Genomic DNA, 27,786 nt, shown 5'->3' with positions numbered 1-27,786 from the left:
GGTCAAATTTTATGTGTGAAAAAGGTACCTTTTTGCAAATCCGGTCACATATATGCATGTACATTTAACTAACTAAAGAGTCAGTCTGGGGAGGCAGGAAACCACTCACGACAATCCCTAGCCATAAATATTCTTTGAGATGCTGTAATACACTTCTGCGAAGCAGAATCCAATACTTTCCTTAGAGCTGCTTTTGACACTAATATATCCTGGTGAACAAAATGTAACAGGTTCCATAAGTTCTTTACACTAGAAGGATGGTAGTGGCCTAGAACGCTGATTTCAAGAGTTTCATAATAGTTAGAAACATTCAAACGATCTAATTCTGCTAACAGTTGCTGATACTCTACTTTGTTCTGCTTACGTAACCTGGCTGACTGAAGATGGTGTTCTGAATCCAATGGACCGGTCAACTCAAGTAAGGCAATAGAGTTGGTGGCAGTATTGTAAAATACAAGGTCTAGACAATAAGAAGTCACCATCACCTCTGGTGGAATTGTGGTTGGAAGTGACACACTGGCTTGCAAGTTTGGGAGGTCAACAAAAACTTGGACAAATGGTAAATTTTCACAAAGATCAATAAATTGGTATGCCAAACATTGTAATGCCAAGTTATGCCGGTAGGTTATTGATGTCACCGAGTTCTAGATTTCTAATGCACTTGTCAATTCCATGCCCCACCCCCGGGGGAATACAGGGGATTTGACAAATCGTGGTGTCAAATAATTCCCCACTACTGGGGCAAAATCGGCTGTCAAATCCCCACTATGTCCCCACCCCTATAGTAGGGGATTTGACAGCACCTCAAGCGCATATATTTGATGCATGCAACTAGTAATATACCTGCCCTGTAGCTAGTAAATTATAGCAAGTGCGATTTTATTGTTTAGAAATGCAACTACCGAAAATCGGTCAGTGAATTGGACAACTGTCAATTGCCCCAGGGGTGGGGACAAGAAGTAATGTCAAATCCCCACCTGGGGTGTGGGGACGCCCGGGGGTGGGGCATGAAATTGACAAGTGCATAACAGGAATAGCTAACATGCTAACGTGGTGAAGGTGTATCAATCATATAAACCACTATAGTCTTTGGATGCAGTTGGCGAAACGGTATCACCATATATAATATCTATGATATCAGATGGTATAAAGCTCTCAACAACAAGCGCTAGCGCTATATTTCCAAGCGCATAAGAAAAATGTGGGTCAGGGTGTGAGTGCTCTACAATCTTCCCATCATCAAAAACATGCATATATACTAACCTTATTTTGTGGTGGAACCAGCCACTCAAGAATTGCAATCAGTATTATTACACGATTAAACCGCTGCCCACAATCGAAAGGTATGTGCTGCTTTTAAACGCGCACCAAAACAAGCCAATGGCTAGTGCGAAGTTGATCCCAGCTCGTTTTCTTTCGTTAACCGCCCACTTCGTGTTAAATGTGATGCTCTTTTGGTCCAGGGTAAGTAATACAGTGCGTGCTTTTTGTTTGTATCGTATTCACAACTTAGACTAGTCGATCAGTAAGATAATAAATGGACTCAGCTTTAGTGTAGTATCCTGTGATGCGTATAGTTTACGTGTCAGTTCTACTGTCTGCACCTCAGTACTTTTTGACAGTAAAAACGTAACACCACCCAAGTACAAAAGCACCATGAGTGCTCGTGACTCTTCACACATAACCTGTCTTATGATCAACAGTAAACAATACATGGGATGTCACATTTTATGACAGTGGTTAGTTCAGTTCAGTAACATACCAGCTGTGAATCGACAGTAAAACCAAGAGTCCCATACAAATAATGTATGAACTCTTGCTGTAAAACTTACGACAAAAACGGTTACTAAAAAAAGTACGGCATCTGGGGTTTGAACCCTGGCCCATCAGTGTGATAGTTCTGTGTACTACCAGCTATGCTACCACTGCTAGCTGCCCAACTACCTTTTCTATCTTATAAATGTGACTCCAGAAGTAAGCTGTATATAGTAAGAAGAACATAACCTAAAGGTGAAGAAGAAACCAAAGCTGAACCTGACCCTAACGCTAATATTATTTGTCGTGTGCCCTAAAGTTGAATACTCGGGGGAACTACTAGACGCGTGCCCTAAAGTCGAATACTTGGGGCATACCAACCCTAACATACGTACAAGTAGTGTGCTTGATACTCGAGTAGATGGATGACTGTCCGATAATTTGTGTTATCTGCAAAAAAGCCTTTGGTTCAGTAACCACTACCTTTAACTTATATAGTACAACATACATGAGGGAAACCCAAGAACAAATATCTTACAGAAAGCCAACCCGAAACTGTTCTGCGTTACCCTAGGCGCTTTCTTTTTTAACTCAGTGTTACTTTGTATTATTCTACTGTTTTATTCCTAATGTTTTTGTGATAGTTCTTGTATCTTGTACTGTCATTAGTTTGTCCTTTCGGGAGTACATTTGCAGACCCAGCCTTCTATGCAACCCTCGCCATTTGACAAAAAATTGATAATGTTATGTATGCAGCTGTTTCATGTCATACTGTACACTGTGGTGTATGAACAGTATATGTAACAGCTGTGTAGTTGTGGTACTGTATGATTATTCTATAAGCATTTATTTCTATTGAAAAGCACTGAAACTTTTGTCAGGGAATAAAATAACACCTCAAAACTATTTCTGTCTCTAGAACTTTTACATTATGTATCTATCACTTTGTTCACCATCTATGGCGCTTTAAGATTGGCTTTATCCTGTAGTTCGAAAGGTGCTAAAAAATGTTTGAATGGTGAAATATCACAATAATAATTTCTGCGCTAGTGTGCATTGTTATTGGTACAACATTATACAAAACCTATTACATTGAAATGACAACACTTTATATATAGTTAATGTAGTGAAAGCTGAAAATGTTATGTGGATATGGGGTATGGGGTATGGGGTATTATTGAATATCCTGAAGTCATCCCCACAATTTTGATTTGTATACTCTATACCACATTGTGCACTTTTACAATATGGTATGATTGTGTGTGTGTTGTGTGTATCTGTGTGTGCGTGCGCGTGTGCGTGCATGTTTGTGTGTGTATTTGTGTTTGTGTGTTATTGCTGTTTTGTTACTGGAGCTAGTAGTGGTAGAGTTGAAGTCAACTAAGCCAAAATGATGTTGGTTGTTTGATGGTGTTTACAGGAGAGAAATGTTTACTCATGTCTTGATGAAGTGTACTCGTCATCAGAATATGATACAAAGGACTTACAGTAAGTGTGTGTTGTCATGTTGTAAATGACAAGAGTGTGGTAAGGGTGATTTTGGCGGATTAAAGCAATTTATTCACTAATGAGTATTTCTGATATCACAAAACAAAATGGCCATGCTAGTGTTGGGACTTTGTTCAGAGAGGTATTGGGAGAGATGGTGTTTCCCTATTATGGTAACGTTTATAAATTTGAAAAAAGGGCAAAGATGAGGCATATAGTATATAATGCAATCCTATTTGTGTCTGAATTTAATATTTTCAGTCTACATTCCTTGTTGGAGTGCATTTTGGTTTGTCATGGTACATGTACTACTTCTTACCTTTATTGTCTCCTGGTTCCACGTGTACAAAAACTACAGACAACATTCATTTCAAATCTGTATGCCAAAGTCTCTGAAGCGAATGCACTAACACGGCCATTTAGTCAATTATGACATCAAATTTTGTCATTGTGGATATTGTCCATTGGCAGCCTTTATCCTTTAATATTGGCTTCAAATACATGATGCAATTTATACGACCAACAGTCTATCATGCTACCAGCTAATACACACATAGCCCTACTGGTCCAGTTAGTTACACTGTATGAGTCATAAAGTGAATAGAAACAGATGCATCCGTATACTTATTCTGCCATTATCAGGTTTATTGTACGTAATACAAAAAAAAAAAGCAAGAAAAACAGTATTAATTTTGTTGAAAACCAGTATACGTACACAATAAGCAGTCACATCCTTTCGTAATAGAGCAGATGAAATCGTTACGTAGTGGTTATGTAGTATTACTGTATGTACATGCTTGACAAAAAATTACACTTCTAATCAGTAAATACAATGTTTGACTCACTGTTTGTAATGTACCACATATATAGCAGATACGTTGATTTATCTACACTTGTACCCATACTTATAGCACCATTTTAGTTTGAACTTGCAAGTGTAATACAATCTTTTATGTTGCAGGTTATTGGTTGGTTTAATTACGTCTCTGGTATTCACTATAATTGAGCTAGTTGGATTCCTGTCAGGACTATCGATGTTTGCTAACCTTCAGGCACTGTTCTGTAAGCCAACTGTTATGTTGTGTGTGTCTGTGTCTCTGTGTAGGGCCGAGGTGTGTGGTGCATACTGTGTGTGCGTGGGCGTGTGGGTGGGTGGGTAGGCTACATGTGTGCATGAATGCACTCACTCGATATCTAAACACACAGATTATGCACACACATGCATACACACACACACACACACACACACACACACACACACACACACACACACACACACACACACACACACACACACAACACACACACACACACACACACACACACACACACACTGCACACTCATGCAGACACAAACACACTGTAACACCTACGTATGCTAGCTGTGTATGCATGCATCGGTGGGTGGTTGAGTGTGCCAGTTATGTATGTACAGTTGTGTGTATGATTTGATACTGTAATTCACATTCACCTGTGACTACAATGCATTTGTACAACAAAAGTAACTGTTTAGTTAGTGTTTTCCACCAACTGTGTGTTCTATTAGAGAAAGTGTGTGTTGCATTAGAGTACATGAATTTAGTTTGGTGTTGGGCTCATAGTGTAGCAATGAAACAACGGTCAGACCATCTGAGATGTTATCACTATCATTGTCACCAAAGGCTAACACAGCTGTGAAACAACTAAGCCTTGGGAGGCCTTGGGGTATGCTACCCAGTAAAAGATGTTTTAAGTAGCAGGAGAAGTAATTTGATGGTTGTTATATCTATCATAGTTTTATAGTATCTGTATTGAAGTTAGTACACAATTCCGGATTTAGCGGTACAGTACTGCCAAAGTGTAGCGTCAATACGTGTGATTAAATAGTTGCTAAAAAGTGGGTGTGGCACCTTTTTCAACCGCAAGTCTTCATCCCTTGAATCAAGGAATGAAAACTCGCAATTGAAACAGGTGTCACGCCCCCTTTTTAGTGACTTTTTTAATTGTGCGTAGTTGCACACATGTGAGCAAGTGCAACATTACACTTGGGTGGTACCATGTGTATGGTACAGTTTAGGCTGTACCATTTTAAGCAAAAATTTTCACAAAAAGTAGCAAGCTAGTTAGCACTAAACAATTTGGCACATGTGCAGTATAGTAGTGAGATTTGACTCTTCCAAAAGTTCTTTAGTGCTATTAGAGAAAGAACAGCCAAAATTATAAATTTAGGAGTGATAATGAAAGGCCTTAGGGCTACACTAACCCTAGAGTTGGGTTAGGGCTAACCCTAAAGGTCACTAAAAATACTGATCTACCCTGATACGTACAGTACTACTATCAAACAAGTAGAAGACAAAATTAGGAATTTTAAGCTGGAATAGGGATCAAAAAACAAAACAAAAAAGCAGGGAAACAAGGGAGGTTGCCTATACCTGCAGATATACTAGTGGACATCTAATCCCTACTTACATGTCCACTAGTATATCTGCAGGTATAGGTAACCTCCCTTGTTTCACAACTTTCAGCTGTTCCCTTATTTCCCTATTTTTTTTGTTTTTGTTTTTTGATCCCTAATCTTCCTAGTTTTTCCTTCTACTTGTTTGTTTACTTTTTTAATAACACAATTACAGTGGAACCTCAATTATCCGAACACCGATTAACCAAACTCTCGATTATCTGAACACCAAATCGACTGCTCAATTAGGGTATTTTGTCAAAAAGTGTATGCTTTATTAGAGTAGTTGAGCAAAGCTCAGTATATAAATGTATGGATGTTCGATCTTACGTACTTTCGATTATCTGAACACCCTTTCCCCCCAATTAGTTCGGATAATCGAGGTTCCACTGTATGATTACTGAATCCACATGTACCACATTAAAAGAAAAAATGGCACCAGGCATTCCACAAAGTACTGTAAATTTGCGTCAAAACGCACCCCAATAATCAATTACGCACTGAAAAGTGAGGTGGCCATTATGCTTCATTTGTAGTTATGCTCTGCTCGTTACACAGCGTTACAAACGAAGAACAGTACAAGAAACTTCTCTGCAATGAATCCAGTCGCTATGGAAAATGCAGACGAAAAGCATGACACAGCCAGAGGGAAGCCATATTGTGCTATTGCAAATTGACACCTTGCATTGTCAGCAAAAAGGACTGGAACACAAAGGAGGACAAAGGTAAGTAAGTCCATGATACGTGCATTGTATGTACTGCGGTTCGCTAAAAGGCATGTCTTGGGACAAAGCGACGTCGAATAGTGAAAAAATCAAGCCCGTGGCCTTATCCATTGTTGAGTTGTGCTTGGCTGAAGGCATCAGTTAGTTAGTTAGTTAGTTAGTCAGAATAAAATTCTGTTAAATAGAAAATTTTTAAAATTACACAGACTTGTTGGAAGGGCTTGGGGTCACTCTGAAGCAATTTTTGGGCTTGGCTATGCCTAACCAATACAGCCAAGCTGTTATGAAGGAAATTTAAGGGGGTTTTAGAATTATATTTTTGGGCAAGAAAGCCCAAAACTGCATGATCCCTATTATACAGTACTACCGTACTGTATGGTACTACTGTGTGAGTGTGTGTTTAGCAATAATAAATTGTGGGTCAATGCATTTATAACATGGCTGCCTATATTTTTTGTTCTCAACGCAAGCAAATGCTTGGTGACATGGTTGTTGGAATAGAGTCACTGCCTTTTTTTTTCTGGATTCAACAGATTTGGATGTTGAGATTCTGTATTAATTTTGTAGGGTTTAGCATTCTCATAAGTCCATAGTGGGATAGCACTTACTGTATACTTGTACCATAAACAAATACTGTAGTGTATTTATTTGGTTTAATACCACATGGCATGTTCTAAAAATTGATGCAGTGACTACTAGAATTTGACCGACACTTGATGCTCAAAAACGATGATTTCAAAATCGATCATTGCACCGCTCAAGTGTGGCTACTATTGAAGATGTGGCATTTAACCAAGTTAATACGATATTGTATTGCATATTCTCACTGACTATGATTGGTTCAGTGTTTCCATCTTTTTGTAGCAATAGCTGCTCACATCACTGCCTGTATCACACTGGCATTTTTTGTTACCATGGAGTGGAGCTGTGATGACTACTGGTACATCTTCAGCTTCTGTAGGTAAGAAGTGTTGGATGGCATTAATTGAGGTGTACTGTGTGAATATGTCATTGTAAATAAATTTGTCATCTTCACTGAATTGTTTGTGTATGTAGTGCATATGGGAATGCAGAATTTGTGACTGGGTTTCCTTTCGCACACAACCAATTCTGTGTACTTGATAGACTGTGATGTTGTGTCGAATATAATACATTCAAACCTACTGTAGCTCACTACTGACCACAATAGCTTTTCTTAATCAGCAGTTATGAAATAAAGTATACACTTTTTCTAGTTTTTTTATGAACAGATTTTGTATACACATGTACGTAGTAAAGAATAGACCGTATTCCAAATGACGTCACGAAATAAAATGGCTGCGGCTATTTGGGGTATTCTAACAATTTTGAGTGAGAGTTCCAATGGGGCTTAATAAGATTCAATCGCTATTCAATCCTGGAAGAAGATAAATTGACCTAAGATACAGTTATAAGGGTATAAAATATATTCTCTAATGCCGGGTTAGAAATTTTCAGCTGGTTTTCAAAGTCTAGAAGAAAAACTATTGTTTCTTTCCTGTAATAACCTAATTTCGCCTCGATATCTAGTTTGTTAGCCTCTATATCAATCTTCGAAATCTCGATCGTCATTGGTGATAATACTCGAAAATATAAGAATTCCCCAAATAGAAAATTCGTGTGACATCATTTGGAATATGGCCTATTATCAGCCGAGCTCATTAATAAATTTGTGACTGCTTTATTAGAGAAAGTTCTTATGTAAAGTACACTTACAGTTTGTATACATGTATTGTGTACTTGTAAACTATGGGATACTTTTGCATATTATACCTAATACTACTACTGATGCTTACACATGGATTGTCTATTTGTTTTGTAGTTTTCTGCCTCTATTAACTGAAGTCATTGTGGTGACTGCAACTCTGAGATGTCGTGTATTCCTATGATATCACTTATTACTATACTCTGTCATATTTACCAACAATCTGCTGTTTACTTTATGATCACTTACTGACCATGTTTCTTTGTTATACTTGTATCCATGGCTACACATTGATTCATTTTGTTGTAACTACGTAACACCTTTACATGATTGCTGCTATCATTACAACAATGATGTGTGTTTTTTAAACGTTATTTGTACATAGTGTACAAGAACAGTGTTAGGAATTGTGTATGGGCATATGTGCTTGAAAAAAGACATCCTCTGTCTGTTTGAAGAATTAAGGCAATTTTTAAGTGACTGTATTATAGAAATATTTTGATCATTTCTACCAAGAATTCATAATATTATAGGGGGAGAGTATCCTACTTCACTATAGCCTGTACAAATGCGAGAAAAATTTCAATAAAACCTTGGATATCACTTTAACACTTTAAGTGTTGATGATACCTCCAATGGTTTGCTTATTGAAGACAACCATTGGAGGAAGCATCAACATAAGTTGTTTCTACCATAATTGTTATACTAACCAGTACTGTTTGTGACATACAGTGAAAACTTTGTGTTAAGTATACCATCAAGGTGTCCTGATTTCCAGTTCAGTTAGCATGCCAAGGAGCCATTACCAAGCTTCCATACTACGCGAGTATCCTCGTTTTCGACTGTCCTGATTGTCATGTTTCACTTTAGTTAGAAAACCATTATTTGGCAGATAAATGTTTTATTTTTAAGTGGCCAACACTGACGTATGTAATCATTAGTGCATGAGGCTTTACTTTTCAAACAAAATTGATGAAAACAAACTAAGAGACTTAGTATGTATACGTTAAATGTCTGCATCAGATATATATGCATTCCTATTACAGTCCCCCCCCCCCCCCCCCCCCCCCATTTTCTGGCTATTGATTATCTGAACTGTGAAAGTGACTGTTCTATTAGAGTATTTTAACTGAGCTGTGTATTAAATTGTATATAAATGTGTGGGCTTTGTTTATCCAAACATTTTCCCGTTATCAACACACCTAGGGTCCATTGAGTTCAGATAATGGAGGGACCACTCTAAAGAAGTAAGATCCTGTACATACACTGCAATAAAAATCCTTACGCATTTTATTTTACAAGTTCGGGCTTTTGAAAGTGATTTTTTTGGGGTTTGTGCTATCCCGGTTCCTTTTGTATTTCATGGTAATTAATATGCCAAAAATAATTAGGATTTTCAAATCAGATGTTCAGCATGAAATCACAATTCTGATTTTCTAAAATTGTGACCAGGCCTGCGACAACGGGGCATGTGGGCACTTAAAATTTACCAACTTTTTCAAACTTTCGTGACGCATAATATTTATGACATTATGCTATGATCATGCAGTTTTCAGACCTAACATGGCATTTAAAGGGCTTTATAATACAAGTTATAGAATGTAAATATCCTGTTGCAATACTGACATATAACCTGTTGTTTGATAGGGTGTAGTTTGTGCCCACATGCCCTATTTTCACAAGCCTGCCAGCCTGGTCACATTTTATGTACATAACTTTATGTCAATATTTGGCCAATATCATGCCGCCATGTTTGTTGCTATCTGTGGCTCTATTGATGAAGTATCATTGTGCTACAGTATATATATGATCGATGTCTACATCAAGCTGGTTCCATTATAATCCTATGATAGTGAGAGCATAATGTATAGGATTTTCAGGGGTTCCACTGCATTGCTACTGTTCTATTAGAGCACTTCCCAACTGCATTATTAGAGTATTTCAATTAATGTTTACTAAATATGCATGTGAGTAACCATTGCTTAGCTATGATATCGTATTCTCTGGTGAATCCCAACAGAAATAAAATTAGCTTTGTTCTAACTAATGTCTACAATCTACAGGGCTGGGGTTTCCAGAACCTTCCTCATCCCAGACTAGAACTCACTGCATCAATGTAACTGTGATTTTCTAGCCATAAAATATTCCCTCATTCTATTGCTTGATGGTATTGTATGTTAGGATATCTGTTCATTTTCAACTGTTATTAACAGAGTGAAGAATCATTATGGTAGGTCTGTAGAAGAGAGACAATGTTTTGAGTATGCATGTGAAAATGTGTACTTAATTTACAGCAACTGTATATGTGACCGGATTTGCGAAAAGGTACCTTTTCCACACATTTTACATGCCAGCAAACAAAATGATGTAACACTTGACTCCTTACACTGGTTAACTTGCTCTTAGTTTCAAAATGCAGCCAGATACTTTATCTGCACTCATGGAAAAGTTTAAGCAATTATATGCAATGATAAAAAAGTTACGAAGTTTCAAAGTTCAAAAAATGGGTCAAATTTTACGTGTGAAAAAGGTACCTTTTCGCAAATCCGGTCACATATATCTTCCCTTATAAAAGCAGGCTATGCTTGTTATCAGAAATAACATCATGGTCTCTTCAATAATTTCTTATGTACTGTAGATTGAAACTTTACCTTAAAAATTAATACACTCAACATTCATTTTCCAATTCCTTGATGTATACATACAGTACGTACAAAGCTAGCAACCAAGACCACAGCATTGTTAGTGGTACTGGACATACTGTTGTTCACATAAGCTACTGGTTTCAAAAATGAAACCAGCAACATTATTGTTGTTTATTATTATTTGTTTGTAATTGTTCTGTCATGTTTGATGATTCTGCAATATCTAGTTAATGTTAAAGCATGTGTGTGAATGAACATTTTAAGTTTGTATACCATCGGTAGTTGAAACCATGTGCTGTGGGTTGAGAGATTTATTGATTACTGAGAACACTCAAAGATACTATCTTATTTTTCTGGATAACTAGATTTCTTTCTTTTAGTTCTTCATAATATATTATGGCATCACTGACCAGCTAAATGTATAATAGAGCAATTCTGACTGTGAAGCACAAAATCACAAGGTTAAAATTAAAAGTAATGGTCCAATTATATGCAATCCATGTAATAGTGCTTCAACACAAATCTTGTCAAAGCTATGTATGTATGCATGCATGCATGCATTATTTGCTTTACTGGCCCACATGTCAGGCATTTTCATGGGCTAGGACTTACAGTCTTACAGTATGGCACAATCATTCTCTGCATGCCTATTAGTTGATGCTTTAATTCTGACACCTATTTTTTTCTATATAAACTGGTACCTACAGTATACTTCTTTATTGGCAATATGACTTGATACTCGTGCTACTTGACAGTCAGAGTGTCTCTGTAACACAGTATAACAAGAAAGAATTGTAGCTCTGAAGCAAAATAAAATTTGAACGATCAGGCATGTCAATAGCAAATGTATTATAAGGGTAAACTACCATAATCAATAGTGGTGCATTTATACTATACACATGTATGATAGTAGTTTCAGTTGACCAACAATGCACTCTAAAACAGAAAATCGTAAGCCATTGACAACTGCTATTATAATTATTAGTACGTAAACATGTTGTTGCACATCGTAAGAGTTTCATGAAACATAAACTCAGCCATTATAATAATTTAATGAGGCATTTGCAAAGTATAAATTTACGATTACACACAAATAAGAAACATCAAAGATTTGTGTAGTACCTTACAGTATCTGCGTAGATTGTGGTAGCAAAGCAAAGTTCATTGCAGTGTAAATCTAAGTGGTTATTAATATAATATAGCTAATCAGTTTGCAGAACTGTAAGTTATTTTGTGCTCTGTATATTATTGCCATTGCAATTTATGAAGTAAATCTTCTCAGCAGAAAGAATAAGACAAACTGCATGAGTGTGTATATATCTATACCAAAAACAGTCTAGCAGTGCAAAGAGGTGCGGCCTCCAAAAAAGCCAGGGTGAAGAATGTTGTAAAAAGCTAGGTTGTGGCCAAGAAATGGCTCCACTGATGCTATAGTATGTTCACGTTGAGCTGAATCCTGACAAACAGCTAAAAATTAAAAGTGGATTTTTTCTGCTGGAAAGTGGAAATATATTGGAATTTTTCTGCTGGAAAGTGGAAATATATTGTGAAAAGTTTGATTGGCCGTAAATATTATGTCAAACATTTGAATAAAAAGATTTTGAAATATTTTTAGCGGGTCAAGCAGTACTACAAAAGAGCCACATTTCAAGATTGTGTGTAATTGCATCCATGAGTTATTAAATGTTTTTGAGGATTCAGCTCAATGTGAACATACTATAATGTCAATCATTTTTAATGATGAGTAACCATCGAAAATAGTTGATAAATATCATTTTCTTGGCTGCCACTTTCAAGTTCACAATTCTGGTTTTTTGGAGGCCACACCCTTTTACACAGCTAGGCTGTTTTGGTATCCTTTTGTAATTACCCAGAACCAGTTATAAGCAGGCTTTAGAACAGACGTTTGCATGTTGTTCTTTACTGTAAAAAGAAGAGAATCTTTTTTTAATTTGAATTTTGCTATATAATAATTATTGTTATACCGGTATATCATTGCAATGAAATAAAGAAATGAAATTACTTATTGTCATGTGCCAAAAAGTTTAAACTGATGTGGATCTCTCTACAGAGTGACTTGTTTGTAGCTGATAATTAACTCTATACTGGGCCATTGACTTGCTGAACTCTCTGCAGGGTGACTTGTTATATAGCTGAACTCTCTACAAGATGACTGTGAGTAACTTGTAATGCCACTGAATCCTCTACAGGGTGACTTGACATAGCTGAACTGTTCTACAAGATGACTTGTGATGTAGCTGAACGTGCCTTGTAATGTAGCTGAACTCTCTACTGGGTGACTTGATACATAGCTGCCTCTCTATAGGGAGACTAGTCTGAGAAAACTCTTTTTTGTTACGCAGCTGCTGGCAATGCAACTGAACTCTCTACAGGGCTACGTAGCTGAACTCTCCTACATGGTGAAGCTGAACTCTCTACTGGGTAACTTGTAATGTACATGTAGCTGAACACTCTACAACAAGACTTGTTACATACTGTAGCTGAACTCTCCACTGGGTGACATGTAATGTGGCTGCTCTCTACAGGGAATGTAACTGAACTTTCGACTGGATGATTTGTAATGTGACTGAAGTCTTTATTGGGCAGCTTGTTATGTAGCTGAACCCTCTATAGAGAGACTAGTAATGTAGCTACAGGGAGCAGGGGTGGACCCAGACTTTAAAAAAAGGGGGTTCCACTTTGGAATTGCAACATCTGTAAGTTGAAGACAAAAAAAAAAGGTCATCACCTGCTAACAATAGCTATCCCTCACCATAGATTCCCTCACCAACTATATTTCCTAGATACATAGCTTGCTACACTGCTCCTCAAAAGACTACTGTGACTGCTCTATTAGAATATCTCAATTTTACTTCCCTATTAGAGTATCTCGAGTAAGAAAAGCTCTTTCAAAAGGGGGAGAGGGTTCCATGGAACCCTTTGAACCCTCCCTGGATTTGCTCCTGGGGAGACTGTTACGAATTCTCTACAGCAAAACTTATTAAGTAGCTGAGCTCTCTACTGAGTGACTATTAATGCAGCTGAGCTCTCTACAGGATGACTAAACATAGCTGAACTCTCCTACAGACTGACCTGTAGTGCAGCTAGACTCTTTACTAGTGACTTTTAATGTGGCTGAACTCTCTAAAGGGAGATTTGTAATGTAGTTGAACTCTCTATACTGGGTGACTTGCAATGTAGCTGTCTCTACTGGGTGACTTGTTACATAGCTGAACTCCCTACAGGGAGACTAATAATGTAGCTGAACTCTCTACAGCAAGACTAAGTGACTGGTAATACAGCTGAACTCTACTGGAAAACTCGATATACAGTAACTGAACTCTTCTACAGGCTGAGTTGTAATGCAGTTGAACTCTGTAGAGAGTGACCTGTTTTAACTGGACGCTATACAGGGTGATTTAGTTGTAGTGGTCCTATCTTTAAGATGGCTTAAAATGCAGTTAACTCTTTACAGGGTGACCTGAAATGTAGCTGAACTCTTGTTCATAGCTGAACTATCCACAAAATTACCTGTTAGTAGCTATGTAATAATAGGGTGACTTGCTTGCAGTTAAACTCTACAACAGATGACTTATTGTTAAACAGGGTGACTTGTTTGTAGCTAATCATGAAATCTCTGCAGAGTGACTTGTTATGTAGCTGATTCAGAACTTTCTACATTGTGACTTGTACCGTAATTGAACACTCTAATAGAATGTGTAGCTGACTGTTCTGATAGGGTGACTGCGCTATTAGATTTCACAATTGCTACAGGTAGTTGGTTTTCGGATAACAACTCACAGGTCTTGAATTCTATTCTACTGAAAGGCCTTCTTAAGATAATCAATCTACTGAATTCCATTCAATTGAACATTGGTTTGTAGATAGATTGGCAATATCTCAGGAGTGCTTTTTTGTGGCTTGAAAAGAATAGATATAAAGGCCATCGAGTCATAATAAAAATGCCAACCATATAATAATTATGTATATCAGGAGCATGATTTAGTTTCATGAATAAAGAAGCAATATGTCGACAAACAAACCACCAAAGCGGATGAGCTAAAAATTGATTAGTCAAGTCATTATGACTGTATACATACATGCCCCCGACCATAATCAATTACTAAAAAGCAAAGTGGCCATTCCCTTCAGTTTCTATTTTCACCTGTTACACAATACAAGTAATTAAATTAAACTACTGAAGCCATGACACCTACATTTAGGCACTGGCCTATTATGCCCAAAATTTTACCTATTATGCTTTTGAGCATTACTCAAAAATTAAGCCTATTGTGCTCAAAATTATGCTTTCAAAATCAAGATTATGCTCTAGAACTGACTGTTTTATTAGTGTATATCTGCCTTTCCTGACCGCTGTATTAGAGTAAGTGACTGCTCTATTAGAGTATCTCGATCTTATTTCTGCAAAGTGTGAATAACCAACAAAGAAACGGTTTAATAAGTTATATTACGCGTTTTTAAATATGAAATACACTAACAATAGTATTGGCAGTGAATATTTGCTTTCTTTCAGGCGCGTGTATTGCGCATTTTAATTAAATTTTCAAACATCGTCCCTATTATGCTGGCATTATGCTTATGCTTTTGGTCACCTATTATGCTTTAAATTATGCTGGCATAATCGGCCGGTGCCTACCTACATTGTAGTGGAGAAAGAAATTAGACACAAAGGAAAGCGGATAAGTAAATGATGCATGCATTGTAGCTGCTGCAATTGGCAAATAGGCACATCTCTGAGCAGTGAAGAAATCAAGCCTGTAGTTTATCCACAGTCAAGTTAGCCAATGTGTTTGATTTGAGGCATCAAACAGTCAAGTCATTTTGCAGAAAATTTAATTCTCAAACATTTTCATAGAAACTTGTTGGCAAGGGTTTGGGGTCACTCTGCAGACACTTGGTTGGTTATGGCTAACTAAGTTGTTATTAAGGAAAAGTGAGGCTGGTTTTGGGTTGCATGTTATATATATATATGTGCTGTAAATTTGTTGGGAATTAAGACTAGACAGGGTACAAATTTATACCCACTTACCCTGGTGATTGGTTTGCATTCCTTGTCCTTAGGTAAGATAACCCAAGCCTCATGCATGACCCAATACTACCATACCGTATGATATTACAAGTAACACAGAAATCCAATAAAATTGAACGTAATATTATTTGCAATTGTGTGTTGTCATCCATAGGTGATTCTAAGGGGGGGGGGGGCTGCTGAAAAATACTTTTTATAATCTTGGGGTAAAGTTGCAGTATAGATTGGCATTGCACTGTTTTCAAACCTTTTTAAATTGCAAAAATCCTGCAGAATCTGAGGGTTCCACCCCCAGACCCCCTGAAATTCTACTTTATTAGGCACCAGCCTATTATGCCAGCATAAGTTTGAGCATAATGGGTGCCTGCAGACATCAAGCATAATGCTAGCATAATAGGAAGAAAAATTATGCCATGCTACTGTATAATTTCTTGTTTGCGACAATGCACATTTCAGAAGATGTCGTGTTACACTGGTTAGAATCTGCAATCAGACTCCTGCAGCTATCTATTTGACATGGCCACGGGTAGCAAAAAATAGTTTACAAAGAAGTGAATGCATGAATATTACGTACTACATCCATAAATACATGCTTACAAACCAATGGTATCCATTAGTAAGTGTAAATTTTGTATCAGAACAATAAGAACCAGGCCAAATTTTTGAGCATAATAATAGGTAAAATTTTTGAGCACTGCAGTATAGCATAATAGGTACATTTAAAAGCATAATAGACCGGTGCCTATACTTATGCTACACAGCTACAGCCAAACAACAATAGTTATGCTGTTCCCTAATTGGTCCCCCTGTATGTCAGGCCTAGAATCGCCACTGTTGTCATCTATCCTATCACTATCACAAGATATAGGAATGTCTAATTGTGAACAGATTTGTGAAAAGGGGTCTTCCACAAACATCTAATTTACCAATTTTGAAGACTCATAACTTCAGATTGGATAAGGTTATTGATTTGAAATTGCATCAGTAGTGAGCACCAACATATTATAGCTTAGTGGATGGAAAAAATTCTGGTTAATAATATAGTTTCTTGAGCACTGAGTTATGGTCTTCCGAGTTAATAGAATTTGATGTGACCACTTTTCACAAATCCAGTCACAAATTTTAACACAAAAATCATCTGCAAATACAAAATTAATGGCTTTCCATTTATGAATTGGCTGCATATATGCTCGATGATATGATCTGGTACAAGTATTATTTATGCACACCAAATATAGTCACACTACTTATATCACATGCCATATCCTAAACGTGCACTCCCACCCTAGAGTATGCTGACTGTCAGCTATGACCACCTGGTGCAGTTACTGAAACATCTTGACTGCATGACCAGATTTGTGAAAAAGGAGTCTTCCACACATCCAATATACCAACTTTGACAACTTATTACTTCTGATTGGAGAATGCTATCAACTTGCAATTTGGTCAGTGGTAATAACCAACGTCGTTTAGTGAATGGGATCAATTGCATATTTATTATGTTTATTGAACACAAAATTATGACCTATGAAGTGCATAGAACTGGATGTGCTTGGAAGACCCCTTTTCACATATCTGATTACATATTATATACAATAATTTGGTTTTACATCCTGTATGTAAGAATGGTTTATTCTGTAGATTCCTGACATTGAAAGTTATAATTATAGACTTACAAGAAAATATCACTTGGTAAAGGACTCCTCGATGTTCCTTTATCTTCCACAATTTTTGATTATAGCATCACTGCTCCACATAGCATCTTCTACTGTTTTCTATGTGATACCTGAATCAGATGATCACTACACCACCAATAACAGCACTTATACACTAACACACTACCTAGACAATGCCAACAAATATTTCACCTCTCACATTCATCTACACTTTCTACCAGGACAATATTATCTTAATACTGACTTGATCATACAACATGTTAGTAATTTATCACTTATTGGAAACAGAACCAATGAGGTAATCAATAGTGTTATTAAGTGTACTTCACCTGCTAGTATTGTAGTGGTTGGTAGTAATAACATTGTTATTGCTAATATTGTGATGAACAGGTGTGGGAAATTTCCTGGTGATAGTTATAGGGAAGTAAATAATTTTTTAACCACTTTATTTGTCTTCGATAGCAAGTATATCACATTGACGTACTTCAGAGTGATACAATATTACCAAACAGACAATTCTTATGGTTTGAAATTCATTAATGTGATTGGAAACGTGACAAAATTGTTGTCAAATTTCCTGCTAATACAGTACGACAATTCAACCAACAATGCTACACATTTTCTCAGCATAAGCTATTGCCAGTTTTCCAGTAACCCATACATGAACAATATTAAGCATGCATTGGAAATTCAGCACATCAACATGTCTTATGATACAATGGTACTGGTAAAAGATTGCAAATTTGTCACTAGACTAGCCATCATTAATATCTGCATCGGATGTTCTGGTAACATCTTCATAACTGTTAGCAAATGCAATTTTGTTTACCAGCATAAGGAAGTGTCCAATTACGATGACTGGCAATATGGTTATGACTCTAATAATGATGATTACTATCATTATTACATAAATGAACTTAATCATGACCGTGAATACACTGAAAAATGTACAATATTTAACGCTGAAAACAAAATGGTACTGAATTATTATAAAAATTGTATGCATAAACATCATCAAAAGCCAAACCAACTGCAATTCGTTCATTGTTCCTTCAAGAACACTTATAGTCTATTGCAAACACTTAATTTTTATATGTACACAAATATGCATGACAGAGAAGTTGGTGAGGCATTAATAATTTCTATAGTTGGATCTACTTTCCATAACAATAGAAGTGCTTCAATCATATGGGCGTGTCAGTATAATTCTAAAGTCAAAACACACCTTGAGTCTTTGTTAATTAAAAATACTACATTACAATACATTTTTAAAATACCCAAAGAACAGGAAAGTACAACATTTACAGTGGCAGTTAAAGGAATGAAAATCTATTTAGAAGATGTGGTAATTTCAAATACTCCCGCAGCCATTTCACTCTCAAGCAATGTAATTATTGATGCAGTAAATAGCTACTTGACATTTAGTAAATACATTGAAATATCCAACAATACTGCATACTGTGCTGTACAAGCTACAAAAATACATTTAGCTGAAAATACTATATTGAATTTGACAAATAATACATTTCTTACTACGTTTAATAATTCATATCACAAAAAGAATGAAATTGAAGATTGTTTTATTCAGTACACAAGTACACGAGGAAATTTGGATGAAGATTTTCAACATGAACAAGGCTTAAACTATTCAATACTTTTCAGCAAAAACAAAGTTTATGCAAATATAACTAACATTAATTTAAAACACTGTACATGGGATACAGATTCAGCATTTTTGATATCAAGTCCTTTAAAAGTAAACCAAAAATTCATACATTATGACAACTTTACTTTTGAACAGAACACAGGAAAAAGACACATTTGCTTATGTAATACAACATACAATTGTCAACAGGAGAAAATGGGACCATTTTATCCTGGTCAGTTTGTTCAATTCAGTTTTGTACTGAATAAAATCTCTAAAGGATCTGTAATTGCAAAAAGAACTGAGAGCTCGGATTTTGCATGTAAAAGTGAAAGCCACAATGCTGACACTTTTGTGTCTGATATGAATTCAAACTCTTTTCAACTCAATAAAAATGAATGCAAAAATGTTAGTCACATTATTAGCCATAAGAATGGAAAATGGTGTGAATTATGCTATATTGTAGATCCTCTCTACCATGACAGCACGCCATGGGTGGAAATGTACACAATATTATTACAACCTTGTCCTAAAGGATTCTCACTACATCCACAAGGATATTGTAAATGTGATCCCAACCTCTCATCACATATACCTTCACTAACTACTTGTGATATTGATCATCAAACTATACTACGTCCTGCTAACACTTGGATATCTGCTCATACTATCAACAACTTACACTCCTACCATGTCTCCCTACATTGTCCATTTGACTATTGTCTACCTCACTCATCACAACTCAACCTGTCTATGCCTGACTCACAGTGTCAGTTTAACAGGTCTGGTGTGTTGTGTGGACAATGTAAACATGGTCTCAGTACTGTGTTTGGTTCATCTCAGTGTAAACATTGCTCCAATATCTATATGCTGATCATTATACCTCTTGGAATAGCTGGGATTATGTTAGTGCTCCTGCTGTTTGCCGTTAACCTCACTGTAACTGATGGAATGATAAATTCGTTTCTTCTCTACATGAACATTGTCAGTATAAATACATCTGCTTTGTTTTTAACAGACAGGTCGGTACCATACACATTTGTTGCACTAGCTAATCTTGACTTGGGAATTGAAACATGCTTTTGCAATGGAATGGATGACTATGCAAAAATGTGGCTACAGTTAGTGTTCCCAATTTACCTCATCTTCATTGCTACATTACTCATCATAACAAGTCGATACTCCACTACCATACAGAGACTCACTGCACGTAGAGCTCTACCAGTACTTGCTACACTATTCCTATTGTCCTATACTAAAGTATTACTAACTGTATCAAATGTCTTGTTTTCCTACACCTCAATTACTCACCTACCCAGTAATCACACTACACTAGTGTGGTCTGTGGATGCTAACGTGCCACTGTTTGGAGTGAAGTTTGCTATACTGTTTATAGCTTGTCTCATCCTCTTCTTAATATTGGTACCATTCAATGTGATTCTACTGTTTACAAGGCCATTATCATACTTTAAGGTAGTCACTTACTTCAAGCCTCTACTGGATGCTTATCAAGGTCCATACAAGATCAGATTCTATTACTGGACTGGATTACAACTTGTTATGAGAGCTGTTTTCTTTGGTGTATCAGCTCTGGACAGAGATATCAATTTGATGATTAGTTCCATTCTAATAGGAATCGCTGTGTGGTTACATGGAAAGGTTTCACCATTCAATGACACAATGAAAAATGCAATAGAAAGTTCTTTTCTGTTAAACCTTCTTGTTGTATTCATTGTTTCACTTTACACACCTTTAATCACTGTGGTCAACATCCTTGTATCCATAGCAACAGTGCAACTAGTGTGTATTTCACTGTACAACATTTGTTGTTTATTTTGGAATATCTTTCTTCATAAGAAAACCAGAGTGAACTTTATTCAGAAAGCTGCACAACGTCTTGCCAATTTCTGGCAAAAAGATGTAAAAAATGCTGAACAAGTTGAACTAGTTAATGCAGTACCAGACGTTACATTCAACTACAAGGAATTTCAAGAACCTCTTCTTGCAGTTGACAAATAACAGTCATGTATACACAAAGAACACAACAAAATGCATATGAGCACATCTTAATATACATATTCTGTATTGTACGTACATGCATTTGTACACTCAACTCACACAATTCACTACCACTAAATAATCAGGGACATTGCAGGGGTGTATTTAGGGGGGTTCCTGGGGTTCCAGAAACCCCATTCGAAATTTCAAATTGTGGGCTTGCAACAAGAACACCAAAGTGAAACCATCATAGTTTGGCTGCACAAATATACAGAAAGATGGCAATAGAGCAGAGCTACAGTGGTGTAACAGGAAACTTGTAAGGTTTTCAAGAGTAGTATTAAAAGGAAAAAATGATAATAAAGATCGAGATACTCTTAAACTATAGAGCAGTCAGAAGTGCTCTAATAGGACATTCATAATGGATTGCAGGTAAAGTTTTATTAAATGTAAATTCAAGACTAGTTATCTATTTGGATCACAGTACTCCTGACTAGCCATATCATTGATAGGATTTAAAGGGAGCTAAGCAACTACAGTAAGCATTATATTGAGGATAGGTTAATAATAGTTTATATTATACATAGAGCATTACTAGTTATTATAATTTTGAAACATTTGATGTTCAAAATCTGTCAGTGGCTGGGGCTATTCCCCAGACTCCGCATTAATCTCACTACCAAGTCTGGAAAATCCCTTTGAAAAATCCTGGATATGCCCCTGGACATAGTAAGGATTTTTAAAGGAGGGTTTCCAACAGGATCTCAATGTTACCAGCAGCACAGTCTGGGGCCAGCCACTTATAGACCCTGAATTAATGGTTCAAAACTAAATTGTTACATTTTATGGATGAATCCCATAAATATACTGTACCTCTGACACAGCTATTGTAGTTAGTGTGCCTACATGTACACACCAACATGAATTCAGTAACATATAATGACATGACTTGTAAAAAATCAATTCAGTATTTTGCTTGTATCAGAATGCATCTTGTACACACATATGTGCATGCATGATATAAATACAGGAGGTCTATCTATTCGCTAAAAACTGATGATTATATAGCAGTAGAAGCTCTTTTTTTTTGCGAAATCCTAATAGTAGAGTATAGAAAAAAAATCATTCACTTTTGGATAAAAGTATTAAACTTTACAATATGTGACCAGATTTGCAAAAAAGGGTCTTCCACACACATCCAATTCTATGAACTCAAAAGACCATAACTCAGTGTATTAACCTGAAAACATTTTCATCACTAAACTAGTTGGTGCTCACTACTGACCAAATTTCAAGTCAATGACCTTTTCTAATCGGAAGTTATGAGTCATCAAAGTTAGTAATTTGGATGTGTGTGGAAGATCCCTTTTCACAAATATGGTCACATATTTGCTTGATTCATATTATTTCATTAGATACGGTGCCATTGAAATTACCAATCATAATGCTCAAAGAACCTAACCATTAGAAGATGTACTGAAATGTTTAATAGTAAAATTAATATTAAATTTTAGACAAGCAAGGGATGGTCATATCCAAAAGCTGATCAATGGAGGTGTCCATCCTGGCAGTGGTGGTTCTAGACCTGACCTACAGGGGGGTGGGCAAGTAGGAAACAGCATGGCTATTGTGGTATGGCTGTAATATATAGTAGAATTTCAGAGGAGTCTGGGGGTGCAACCCCCAGAAGCTACAGTAATTTGATGGCTTGAAAACACAAGAAAATGCTAAAAATAACAATGCCAATTTATACTGCAACTTTTCTACTAAGGTTTTTCTTGACCAGCTAGAAATAAGCTCATAACCTGGTTTAAGAGTTTCCAAACATGCCCTCAGGAAATGATTTTGATGTAGCACTGTACCTCAAATGATTTTGTATACCTTACTCAACTTCCACAGAAAATGTGGTGCTCTTACCACAAAGTGAACGATATCATCAATATTTGTTGCTTAGCTGCTCTACTATAATAGAATGTACACCTAAAACGGACCTCTCAACTTGGAACTTGAGTTAACCTTGAGACACCTCAAGTGCATGGCCTCATGCAACACTGGGGCTCATGCACACACGCATTTTATTAATAAAGAATGTCAACAAACATGAACTAGCTATAAATGTGTTGGTCATTATGCATTGCTCATTGATAGTTGCCAGTCATACATTGCATACTATTTGTTGCTTATCACCCATTGTGCATTGCTTATTGCTGATTGTGCTTTGCTCATTGCTTATTGTTCATCATGCATTGTTCTTTGTTGCTAATTGTGTAGAGCTACTTCATTGTATATATCATACAGTACTTGGCGTTCTGAAGCTCCACCATGGTCTAGCAAAGTTTTGGGGGGAAATTGAATGTAGTCAGGCTGCTTGATATGATTAAGAGCTCGCTATGACAATGCATGGATATACAGCAGCTCACTAAGGCAGATGCAAGTGAACATAGCACATGGCCTGGACTGCCCAATTTAACCCCAAACTATTAATATACACTGTAGCTCTAGCACATGTCATGTAGCAGGAGTGCATGTGGGCCAAACTGATCATGGCATATAGGACGTTAAACACAATTTGTAAACAAGGTTAACAAACAAGAATGCGTGGGTATGGTTGGGATTAATCCCAATACCACCTGTAGAATTAGAACCCACAATTGATAATAATCAATACCATTACATGTGCACACATGGACCATGCGTTATAACAGGTGCTACACTTGGAATAGCTTGTGCTGAATCCTGTCATGGTGATTGCATCTGCCACAAACATGCCAAAACACCCCCCACCCTTGTCTATAAACTAACATTACCAGAACCTGACTTAGCTAAGGCAATCATGCTTATTCATGCAATTTGTATAAATAACTTGGCAACCTAGGACATGGGTGCAGTCAGGATACTAAATAAAAGCTTGCTATAGCACAGCTGTAGCTAGATTCCTCACTAGGGCAGATGCAGCACCTAGCACCCAGCAATGTTCTGGGCTGCGTGATTTCATCCCAAACTATGCATATAGCATGATTTGTAGCAGGAGTGCATGCTGACCAAGCTGGCATAGGATGTTTATGATTCATATTATTCTTCTGTGCATGGGTACTGTGGTATCGAGATATTATTAATGATCATTTATTTGGAGTGCTTTGTAGACAGTGTGAATTTTTTTATAGCATGCATATACAGTGTATAATTTGCACTTTTACAATAGATACAGTAACTGAAGAAAGATTCATTGAAAATGAATTGACACATATCAGTTTGGGTAAAATAATGAGAATTCCTAGTAAACAAATCAAAATTTCATAAAGGGAAGGAAGAGCTACATATGTGTTTGATGCATGGATCACAAATAGAGGGTCAACACATGCACATACTTTATCAGGTGACCTTTTTGAATGTGTATGATAAAGTAAAATTAATGTACATACATGTGTGAATGCTGCTAACGAATTTCCGAGTATAAGAGTAGCAGTGAATGTATGTGAGTACAGTACTTGACAGTCACCCAGTGTATTTTGTCAGGTCATATTCCAATGAGTTCCTCTTGAAATTCTGAATAGTTATGAGCAACTTCTGGTACTTCATTAACTAGTTCTATATGATTTGGTTCATGAGCTACTTGACGTCTGAAAATGTTTAAACAGTTTATAAATCTACCTGGTTGGCAAAACCACTGAGGACGGTTGTTCCATACATGCCACAATATAATACACAGCAACAGGATCATGGCTAGTGAGACAAAGATGCTGACAACAATCTGATTTGATGTTGTGTAGAGTGATATTGAAAATATTGCAAGCAGGTTAAGCATGCATGCAATTTCCATATTATTGTTCATTTTACTCTTAAATGGACTCAACCTCTCTTGTAACCATATTAATACCCCTATCAATATAATACCTACTGTCAAGTTAACATTTCTATCTAGAGCAGTTAGTCCAAAGAAAACGGCTCTTAACAGTAACTGTAGTCCAGTCCAGTAATGGAACCTGATCTTGTATGGACCTTGATAAGCATCCAGTAGAGGCTTGAAGTAGGTGACTACCTTAAAGTATGATAATTTCTTAGTAAAGATCAATACAACATTGAGTGGTACCAATATTAAGAAGAGGATTACACAAGTTATAAACAGGATAGTAAACTTCACTCCAAACAGTGGTACATTAGCATCCACAGACCACACTAGTGTAACATGATTACTGGGTAGGTGAGTGATTGAGGTGTAGGAAAACAAGACATTTGATACAGTTAGTAATACTTTAGTATAGGACAATAGGAATAGTGTAGCAAGTACTGGTAGAGCTCTACGTGCAGTGAGTCTCTGTATTGTAGTGGAGTATCGGCTTGTTATGATGAGTAATGTAGCAATGAAGATGAGATAAGATGGCAGCACCAATTGTAGCCACATTTTAGCATAATCATCCATTTCATCATAAAAGCATGTTTCAATTCCCAAGTCAAGGTTAGCAAATGAAGTGAATGCATACATTACTGATTCTCTTGTTGGAAAGAATATAGGAGCATTAATGCTAACAATGTTGATATAGAGTAAGAAAGAATTCATATCTCCACTAGTCACAGTCAGATCCATAGTGAAGAGCAGCAATACTAAGACCAACCCAGCTATTCCAATAGGTATAATGATCAACAAATAGATATTGGAGCAATGTTTACACTGAGATGAACCAAACATAGTACTGAGACCATGTTGACATTTTCCACACAACACACCAGACCTGTTAAACTGACACTGTGAGTCAGGAGTGGACAGGTTGAGTTGTGATGAGTGAGGTAGACAATAGTCAAATGGACAATGTAGGGAGACATGGTAGGAGTGTAAGTTGTTGATAGTATGAGCAGATATCCAAGTGTTAGCAGGACGTAGTATAGTTTGATGATCAATATCACAAGTAGTTAGTGAAGGTATATGTGATGAGAGGATGGGATCACATTTACAATATCCTTGTGGATGTAGTGAGAATCCTTTAGGACAAGGTTGTAATGCTATGGTATACAGTTGTATCCATGTATCTAAAAAGTAAGGAAATTGTGCTGATATTGGTGATACTCTTAAGCTAAGCTCACACCATTCTTGGTTGTGTTTGACTGTATATTGTAATGGTTTGCATTTATTGGATTCTAGCCAAACTGGTGATACATTTCCAGTGTCACATGTAAAATCTGAGTTACCTCTTTTTATTTCAATACGTGCAGTATGAACAAACATATGATTTAAAACAAAACAAAATGTTTTAGTTTCACCTGCATAGAAAGGGCCTAGATTCCCTTTACAACAGTCATATGTATTGTTTATAGTGCATAAACAGATTTCTTTACAGCTTTCTTTCAATACTGGTCTATCACTGTTAATAAACTTCTGATGTACATAAAGTGGTATGGAGCTTACAAATGCAGACGATGAATCCCAAGCACAATGAATTAAATTAGTAGCTGAGAAAATATTTATGTTTTTGTAGAGTACTATAGAGTAGTTCAGCTTCTGTCCTAGTTGAAACTCTTTGTCTAAGTTACCTCGTTTACTGATATACTGTACAGGGCATACTTTAATGTCATCAATCTCACTGGACTGTTCCAGTTTTGTAACAATAACACTAGCAAATTTGTTAAAAGAGAAGTTTAGTGTTGTGTTTTCTTGTAAATAAACCACTGAACATTTGATTGCTGATAATGCACTATTGTTTGAGAAATCATTGTAACCATTAAATTCCACACAACTATAAGCTGCTTCAATGATAGAAGTGTCGTGAACTTCTAACAGAATTGATGTGAACTTTACATTCTCTATTAACAATTTCACATTATATACATTTATGATGCTGGAATTGCTGATGTTAATTGATGAAAATGTAGCATTCCTTATAAGCAATGATTGATTATAAATTCCATAAAGTGTATCACTTTCAAATAAAATTAGTTGCACATAATGGATGTTAAAGAATAAACAACTCAGCATGGAGATTTTCAAAAATTCTACATTATCATATTCAAGATCGTGAACCTGTTTAATGTGCAATAATATGCCATGCTTTGGTTGTGTTATATTTTCAAATTTGCAGCCAATGAATTGTATCCTATTTAATTCAGCATCATTATTCTTATAAATGCAGTATACCATACTATGAAAGTTACTGTCAGTGAAGTCCTTGCAATTATTGGCACCGCTATCATTATTACATGGTGAGCAAACACCATCATCATAATATTGTTGGTTGCAATAATATACCGGATCAATTTCTGTACTACTAAAACTGCAATTAGCAATGGTAATTGTGCTTTGACTTGAAGAGCCTGTTTGACTAACGTAGAGTGAAAATTTGTTATGGAAATTTATATTTAACATTGTCACTGTGATATGAAAATTGCTATAAAACATTTGAAAATCTACCGCATAAGATGAAGTAATTATACCATAAACTTGGAAGCTTTCGATATGTAGTGTATGTGTCACGTTTGTCATTAAACCATGATATGCATTGTACCACACTTTTAGGTAGCTTGAAATCATGTGAGATAATGTTGAATTTCCAAAAGCATTCACAAATTTAGCACCAGATGGCCTGTACTGTGATCTGGAATGAATATATTTGCACATTACTGTTAGGCAGTCTACAATAAGTAAGTATGGGTAATCC

The 27,786-nt window shown here is 36.4% G+C and overlaps 2 protein-coding genes across 3 annotated transcripts; both read left to right on the top strand.

Moving 5' to 3' along the window:
• The first annotated feature begins 1,311 nt into the window (after positions 1-1,311).
• LOC136257303 (transmembrane protein 107-like) lies at positions 1,312-8,499 on the top strand. Its single transcript, XM_066050418.1, has 5 exons — positions 1,312-1,464; positions 3,176-3,243; positions 4,205-4,305; positions 7,267-7,363; positions 8,243-8,499. Exons 1-5 carry the CDS (start codon positions 1,381-1,383, stop codon positions 8,307-8,309), a joined length of 417 nt encoding a protein of 138 aa, XP_065906490.1. The 5' UTR covers positions 1,312-1,380; the 3' UTR covers positions 8,310-8,499.
• A 3,366-nt stretch (positions 8,500-11,865) lies between these two features.
• Positions 11,866-21,279, top strand: LOC136258627 (uncharacterized). 2 transcript variants are annotated; one of them, XM_066051966.1, is made up of 2 exons: positions 11,866-11,991; positions 17,462-21,279. In XM_066051966.1, the coding sequence occupies exon 2, from the start codon at positions 17,528-17,530 to the stop codon at positions 21,158-21,160; it is 3,633 nt and encodes a 1,210-aa protein (XP_065908038.1). In that variant the 5' UTR covers positions 11,866-11,991; positions 17,462-17,527; the 3' UTR covers positions 21,161-21,279. The 2 variants fall into 2 exon arrangements, with proteins under 2 accessions (XP_065908038.1, XP_065908039.1); XM_066051967.1 differs by lacking the exon at positions 11,866-11,991 and having other exon boundaries at positions 17,607-17,794; positions 17,959-21,279.
• Positions 21,280-27,786: the final 6,507 nt, after the last annotated feature.

This window comes from Dysidea avara, chromosome 6, assembly GCF_963678975.1.
Source record: "Dysidea avara chromosome 6, odDysAvar1.4, whole genome shotgun sequence".
NCBI lineage: Eukaryota > Metazoa > Porifera > Demospongiae > Dictyoceratida > Dysideidae > Dysidea > Dysidea avara.
This window is presented reverse-complemented; position numbering and strand designations above follow the sequence as displayed.

Excerpts from the sequence above, each read along its gene's own strand:
- LOC136257303 (XM_066050418.1), top strand. The coding sequence starts at position 1,381 with ATGGCTAGTGCGAAGTTGATCCCAGCTCGTTTTCTTTCGTTAACCGCC. Across the intron at positions 3,244-4,204 it reads TATGATACAAAGGACTTACA|GTTATTGGTTGGTTTAATTA; the intron begins GTAAGTGTGTGT and ends TTTATGTTGCAG. Across the intron at positions 7,364-8,242 it reads TACATCTTCAGCTTCTGTAG|TTTTCTGCCTCTATTAACTG; the intron begins GTAAGAAGTGTT and ends TTTGTTTTGTAG.
- LOC136258627 (XM_066051966.1), top strand. The coding sequence starts at position 17,528 with ATGTTCCTTTATCTTCCACAATTTTTGATTATAGCATCACTGCTCCAC.